The sequence below is a fragment of the Berghia stephanieae genome, chromosome 10 (genome assembly GCF_034508935.2).
Source record: "Berghia stephanieae isolate SIO BIC M18660-M18661 chromosome 10, UCSD_Bste_1.3, whole genome shotgun sequence".
Taxonomy (NCBI): domain Eukaryota; kingdom Metazoa; phylum Mollusca; class Gastropoda; order Nudibranchia; family Aeolidiidae; genus Berghia; species Berghia stephanieae.
In genome coordinates this window covers 26,569,862-26,577,660 of record NC_088369.1, presented here as the reverse complement: position 1 = coordinate 26,577,660, position 7,799 = coordinate 26,569,862, and the positions used below count along the sequence as shown (strand labels likewise).

The 7,799-nt window shown below is 33.5% G+C and overlaps 1 protein-coding gene across 1 annotated transcript in view; it reads left to right on the top strand.

Annotated features, from left to right (window-relative positions):
- The window catches only part of LOC144980888 (ER membrane protein complex subunit 5-like), a 7,436-nt gene extending 486 nt beyond the window's left edge, over nucleotides 1-6,950 (top strand). Inside the window, exons 2-4 of the mRNA XM_078928789.1 lie at nucleotides 2,797-2,849; nucleotides 3,369-3,472; nucleotides 4,409-6,950. Coding sequence (XP_078784915.1) covers nucleotides 2,797-2,849; nucleotides 3,369-3,472; nucleotides 4,409-4,493 — 242 coding nt within the window. The 3' untranslated portion in view covers nucleotides 4,494-6,950. The remainder of the gene's footprint in view (nucleotides 1-2,796; nucleotides 2,850-3,368; nucleotides 3,473-4,408) is intronic.
- Nucleotides 6,951-7,799: the final 849 nt, after the last annotated feature.

Genomic DNA, 7,799 nt, shown 5'->3' with positions numbered 1-7,799 from the left:
TCAGGGGGTTCTTTTTTGTATTTTTTTCCAATGGGACTTTTGCCCTTCACTGCCAGAGGCTAGTGATAGGAACTTGTGAAAATACTCCCCCTTTATTTTAATCTTTTCTCTCTCTCTTCTATAAAATATTGGAAACGATAATAATAATATCTCAATAAGTACCGTGATTGCCAGAACTCGGTATTCTGGCTGTAGGACTCCATGGCTAGGATGGGTCCAGATGGCCGGTGAATCACGGAATTACTGAGTTAAAACTAGATATTAAATAGATAAAGTTATAGTATAAAAATATAGCTTACCCTGAATCTAGTCGTATGGTAGATAGAAGTATCAGATCTGTAAGTGTGAGTCTGTAAAGGAGTAGGTGAAGAGAGTCTGTAAGTGTAGAGTAAGTCTGTAAGTGTCCGATAAGAGTTAGAATCTGGTGAGTGTAGAGCTTGAAGTAAGGAGTAAGTGTACAGTAGGTAAGTCTGGAAGTAAGTGTGTATATCGAGAGGTCCACTCGGCTTTATATGAGCCAGGTCAGCTCGGGACGAGGCAGAGCGGAAGTAGGAATGACCATTGCCAAGGTCACTAGCCGTACGATTGTTTACGGCTGGAGATCCCTACACCCCCAATCCTTCTTTTTCTTTGTTTAAAATTTTTGTTAATGAATTTTTATTACAAATCTCGCTCAGAAACAGGATAATATAAAAAGGAATTGAATATCACACTCATAAAGAGAACCAATAAGTAGTGGTGACAAAAAGTGCAAGTTAAATAAATTGACATCACGTTCCATGTCTTATCACTTCTCTATATATCAGCTTCTTAACTCTTATCCATGTTCCCTGTGGCCTTCCCCTTGGATCTTCTGCCCTGAGGTTTCCAGTCCAATACTTTCTTTGTTATTGTGGAGTCTTTCTTTCTAAGGGTGTGTCCAATCCACCTCCATCATCTTCTTCCTATATCCATCCATTTTATTCTGAGTAGCTTACGCAAGCACATGTTTTTAAAAATCTATCCTCCTTATACATGCTTGTTCTGTGGTCCATGTTTCACATCCATACATTAGGACTGACCACGTTTGAGTTGAAAAGTCTTAGCTTTATTTGAAGGGAGATATCTATAGTTCTCCAAACTCTGTTCCAAGATGTGAATGCAGCCTGTGCCTTTCCTGTCCATGCTTTCACTCCTTGTTAATTATACTCCCGAGATAGCAGAAAGTGTCTATAACTATATCTGTAAGTTCCTGATCTTTAACTTTGATCCGTTTCCTTTTCCGTTTACGTATCCTTAAGACCTATTTTTAAACCAATGGATTCTGAGAGGCTGTTTATAATTGTTGTATTTGCTTGCATCTGATCCTGGTTGTGAGACGGAAGAGGCCAGATCATCTGCAATATCGAAATCATTTAACTGTGTCCAGGGGGTCCACTGTATGCCGTTTCTTCACCCTTTGGAGGTTTCTTTCATTTAAATCAATATACTACTAATATACTAGTTAATATTGAAAAACAACAGAGCAAATAATTGAAGTTAAATATATGAATATAAATTGAACGATAATCAGAGAAAAAAGAATTTCAATTAACTTAAAAATCTCTTGCTCAGTATTGAAACAGAACAAGAGGGAAAACAATTAAAAACGTATTTTTTAAATAAAAAGAAAGAAAGAAAGAAAGAAAATATGAGGGAGCAGATTCAAAATAGTGCAGAAAAAAAAAAAGAAAATATTGATAGATGAGCTCTCCCCCTGAATTCTCTTTCCACAATGACTTTGGCGTATTTAAAAGTCCATATTTATGTGCTAGAGAATTTTCCACCACTTTTGCCTCCTTGTTTGGATAGTTATTTTTCATCTCTGATTCGGATATATGGTGTTGGATCTAGTTTTGTGGAAGTGTTGTAATAGGTTATATTATTTTATATATAAGATAATATTTTTTTACTACCAAATATTGTGGACCTGCATACCTCCTATGAAAAATTAGTTGCACTACGAAATTTTGGCTCAACAATACTCTTCAACAGTCGTAACGTCACTTCCTTCCTAATGACGCATGGTAACTTAGTAACACTAAACTATCAGAACAATGGCGGACGCCCGTATGAAATATTTCTCCGGCGAGCATAAAAGCGTTTCCAGAGGGGAAAAAAAACACATAAATTTGATCATGTTTTGAATTTTACACATTCTGATCACAAGGCATATGAAAAGGGAATGAAAAGTTCTAGCCAGCATGAAGAATAAAAAGTAATGATTTTCTTTGTTTAGAACCAAGATGGCCACCGTTGCCGGGTGGTGTGACCTCAGACTACTGAATCCTATTAAGACTTCATGAGCATCTCTAAGTCATTAAATCTTATTGAAAATGAAAGTTGATGTCAGTGTCAGACGACATGGTTTTAACAATTTTAAAGTGTTATTTAATCCCTATGAGAGTGAATAGGATTCAATAGTCTAATGTCACGTCTGCCCAGCAACCAGCAGCTTGGTTCTTAACAAAGAAAATCGGTACTCTTTATTCTTCATGCTGGCTAGAACATTTTCATATGTCATGTGATCAAAATGGATAAAAGTCAAAACATGATCAGGTTTATAATAATTTTCTCCTCTGGATACACTTATACTTATATGCTCGTCGTAAAAAATATTTCATAAGGGCGGTGATGGAGATAATTTTGTTTGATTTTCATTTATTTATTTGTTTACCCCTTTAAAAATTGTATTTATTTATTTATCTATTCATATATTTATTTTTAACGATACTAAACGTGAAACAAAATAAAAGGTTGATTTTATGCTCTTTACAGATCGGACGTACTTGAGGCTCACAGAACAAGAATTTACTATACTACCTAAAGATGTAAGTTTGTTATTATCTCGTTTCATAATTAATTTTTTCCCCCTTTAATCATGATAATTACATAGATTGCATTTTTCAATTGTTAAAAAATGAAATCCATAAATGCATTTTATATAAATTATAAAGATCATTCACTCTGAAGATGCACTTTTATTTTTATAAAGCACATTTCGATTGCTTGACGTTGCACTTTATAGACCTGTAAATCCAATGTTAATCAACTGAAATCAGCTAATTTGTCAAATTAAAAACGAAATATATTATTATTTTAATACAATTTTAGAATACTTTGTCAAGCATATTTCTATTTTTAAGGTCATTTTACAATGATTTATTCCGCTTAAAATTTATCTCTTTGCAGACTCGTCACAACCATCATCATCGTAATCATCATTGTTATCAACATTTTTGTTTTAATTACAATTGTCAGTGTTCTGACAATGCAAAAGGACTGATGATATTTATTGTTTTAGTTGCCAATAATAATAATAATAATACCTTTGTATTTCTGACAAACAGATTTTTGTCCAGTGCATCCTGGGATTGGTTTTGACGTGTTACGGAGTGGTCCATGTCGCAGGAATGTTTAAAGAAATCAAAGCAAGTGCTGAACAGGATAACAAGTTAGTATTTATATTTTTGCGTAATAATAATAATCTGCTCTTCTCTGAGGAGGTAGAACAGAAAGAGAAATACGACATGTATAAAGTAATGGCCTTCACCAAGACAGCTTCTTTGGACTAGATTATAGAGCAGGAGGTCCCGATAGCTCAGTTGATGGAGCATTCGCTTCACACGCAAAGGACCGTGATCGATCCCGGGTGCAGTCGAGATTTTTTTTTGATACCCCTGTCCGTCCAGCGATGAATGGGCAGCCTAGTCTGTTAGATTTGGCAGAAAGTACTTACTTTGTACGATTGTTATTGTCCGTTTCATGCTATAGAAAACAGGATATAATCTGGCTCCATGGGCTGAATTACTCTGAAGGACTTTTTAAAAAAATAAAGCAGTGCTGATGAATTTCCTCGGATCCACAGAAATCTATGATTTTTTAATCAGAGGAGGAATTTTCTTCCTTTATATCATTACATTTTCCCCCAATCAACTGTACTGGCAGTGAAAGACTTGATATGTGGTGGAACAAATAGATGCAGTTTCCCCTCATTTTATAAGTATCAATGATAAGTTATCTCATAATTGCGGGTTTAAGTGCGGTAAAGATTCGGCTTAAAGGTAATCGTTCATAATATTCTTTCTTTTCACTTTTTGGCACTGATATACGCAACTGATAGAAGTTAGAAATGACTGTACTTTCATTGATCACAATTGACAACAATGAGATCAAATTTGCTACTAATACTAAAAGAAAAGCTGTGCACAATCCTTGATTCTTAGCGAGATAAGAATTCTGTTATTTGATTTGAAAAATACAAACAACTAAGTATGATAATTTTGTCTGCATTTCTATGTGTCTCTTTGGATACGGGAATTTCTTTCTTTTTTTTTTTTATCTTCTTCTAAATTTATTTCTTTTTTTTTTTTTCATTCGTCTTTCACAGAACATGGGAGATGTTGTCAAACAGACAAGGATTCAATGTATTCCAGCACAGAGGGAAAGCGTTATACCACGAGAAGAATGCATGAAGACTGAGAATGATTTTATCATTATTTTTCACAACCATCCTAATCTCATATGATTTTCATGAACTTTTGATGTCTTATTTTTGTTCTTTTTTTTTAATGTTTTAATTCCTGCATTTAATATTTATTCACACACGACCATTTTGTACCATTTGAATTTCATAAGATTGGGTACAGAGGGATATAAGCGTTATGTGGCAAGAAGAATATGTGAAGACGGAGACCAGTTTTATCATTGTATTTCCACTACCCATTTATCCTCATTGGATTTTCATATTTTCATACACTTTTGATGTTTTCTTTTTTTTTTTTCTTTTAAGGTATTGAAAAGATTTATTCATAAGCCATTTTCTATGCTTATATTTTACAGTCGTGTTGTGTGTGTGTGTGTGTCAGAGAGAGAGAGAGAGAGAAAGAAATTGTTGTAATAGAATGTGTAACTAAGTTGTATTAGGGAAGTTTTGAGTGATTGACCTCATGATGAATGGAAAACTCATATAAATGTGTTATGTGAAGCTGTGCCTCTTTACACTCAATCGAATAGCTGTATGGCCTGATGAAATGCATACCTGCTACGTATACAGGTTTTAAAAAAAAGAATGAATGAAAATGACGTAACTCAGCTCTTTGTTATAGCTTTTTTTTTCTTCTTGTTTTAGACCATCAATAGGGTATAAGTTCTCACAACATTCTCTATCAAAACTATAAACATGCTTGACATAGTTTTGTGTGTTGTATATTATTTGTTATGCACCATTATGGTTGTTTTTTGTTTTATGAATATATCATTTTGTAAGCATTTCTTGCTTCGTTGTATCCTCAGCCTGTGTGTGCATGGGATTTCAAGGAGGTCTCAAACTATGCGTGTTGATAGCTTGCTCTTTGGAATCTCTGGCTTTTTGCCATATGATCCACTCCCCTTTTGTCTTACTTTTTCTTGGGTGACTCAACTATAAATTATCATCCCATATTTCTTTTTTTTTTTTTTTCTTTTCTTTTATTTTAAACTGGTGCTGAATTGATCTATGTTGTAACTTCAATCACTGTAAACATCATAAGATTGATTTTTTAAAAAAACAAACAATTCATCGGATTCCATCCCCTATCAGAATTCTATTGTAGTTATTGTTTTGTGTCAGTCCTCATTTAATTTGACAGTAAGCTGCTAGAAGCTATGGGCTGTTGAAAGATTATAAACAAAAATGAATATAGCAGCTTCTGAAAAGAAGTTTTTTGGTATTTTTATATATTTATTTTTTTTTTTAAGCTGTTATATTCATTTTTAGGTTTTTACTCATTTAATTTAATCTGTTCAGATCAAAATGAAGACAGCTAGGGATTCAGGGATTTTATGACAAAGAGAAGAGTTGGTTTTTAATAAAATAGAAATTATAAATCTCCTGCTTGGCAAGATGGAAACATTTTTAAATTGTGACGCACCAAATCAATCTTGTATTTTGTTTCGGATGAACTAGATTTAAGAAATCAGAGCATTGAGAAAGATATTTTATGTGCCGGTCTACTGTCATATTCTCATCCATAAAGATGCCGATACACTGTATTTTTAACAGTGGGTTAAAAAGAGATAGAATTCACTCTCCTCGATAAAGGATTAATTTGTTTATTCTAACTCAGATTTAATAAGATAAGCTTACAATTCAATGTTAATCACAAGTTCCACCCGGACTTGCAACTATTCCAAAAATTTCCTAGAATTACGAAATTTTGGCTCCCATTTCCAGAACGTCATGAGCATCTGTAAGTCTTTAAAAACTTAATGAAAATGAGTTGATGCTAGAGTGCGTATATAATTTTAAGGATTTTGAAATGTATTTTTATTAATCCTTGTGAGGGTACATTGTTGATTTTTAAAGTTAACTATAGGGAATAAAAAGTTTATTTTCTAAATATGACTAATGAAAAACATTTCAAGTTGGCAGGCTTGTTCACCTTGACATGATACACATTTTTGAGATGATTGGTTCTTACTCATATTATTGTCTTAATGTGAGTATTGGGTACATGGAGAATGATTTAGATCAGTACTCGCTGGATTCTAGCATGATGAATTACAACAGCACACTGGGGGGTTTGGTGATTGGATTTTATCTACACAGCGGCCAACTTTCCTGATAAAAGCACGACTGTTACAATTGCTTTGGTAATCTAGAGAAAAGTTGTTGTTTTTTGGGGGGTTTTAAAAATTGGACTTGTTGTATGGAAATGACACTTGCTGGTTCCAGGATCATAATTTTTTGATAATCAAATTAAAACAAGGAATACAGAAGACTAAATCTGGATTATATTATATAGTAGTCCAATCATGCTGTGCTGGAATCCATCGTCTATTGTATGTGTAATTCACAAGAGACAGATTTTATATGTGGATAATTTTATGTTATTGTTGAGATTAATTATATAATGTATGATTAAAATTATGGTATTTATTTAATGTTCCAATTTTCCGACTCCACTTTTGATTATTTTATCATTTTTATTTGTTTTTGACTTTCTTTTTTTTTTTTTGGTGGGTGTGTTTTTTTTTTTTTACCCTTTTCTTTCCTTACATTTTTTATTTTGTTGTTGTCTATGATGCAGACCTGCCTACTTCTACGGAAAATTAGTAAAACTACATATGTTGGCCTCTATTTTCAAATCAAGAATGCTGGGTGGGGTTCCTGACCTCCCATAATGGGCAGGGAGGTACTTACCTCATCTTCTATCCCCCTATATCTGTTTTCCAACATGCTTTCTGTCTTTGCCTTGGAATGAGATTACTTGGTTTTGTCCTCGTCCTGGCTGAGATGGAAACGGTCAGATGTATAGTTAGAGTTTTGGGAGATGATATTTTTTTTTCTTGTAAATCATCACTCTGTTATGCATTGTGTTGTTTTTGTTTTACATATGGTTTGTAAAGTTTGTATACATTTGAATTTGAGTGCGTTCTTCTTCGTGGGGACTTGTGCTTGTGTCAGGATGAGACTTTTAGGTGATCTCAAACTAAGTACACCGATAGTGTGCTCTTGACTTGGAATCTACACTTTCCCTATTTGAACTTATCCCCTCTGTCTTCCTTTTTCTTGGGTACTTTAATTGTAATTCTAGAACTTTATATTATCCCATTTTCTTCCTTTTTACTGGCGCTGATATGACCTAAATGTATTGCAAGCGCCGTAAATCCCTTAAAAAAACAAAATGAAAATGTGGCACTAAACTGCATGGTGTACATACTTAACGTGTTATTCTATCTTGCTGAGGGTAAATTGTCGCTTTAAAAAAAGTAGATTTTGTAGTATTATTCTTGAAAAC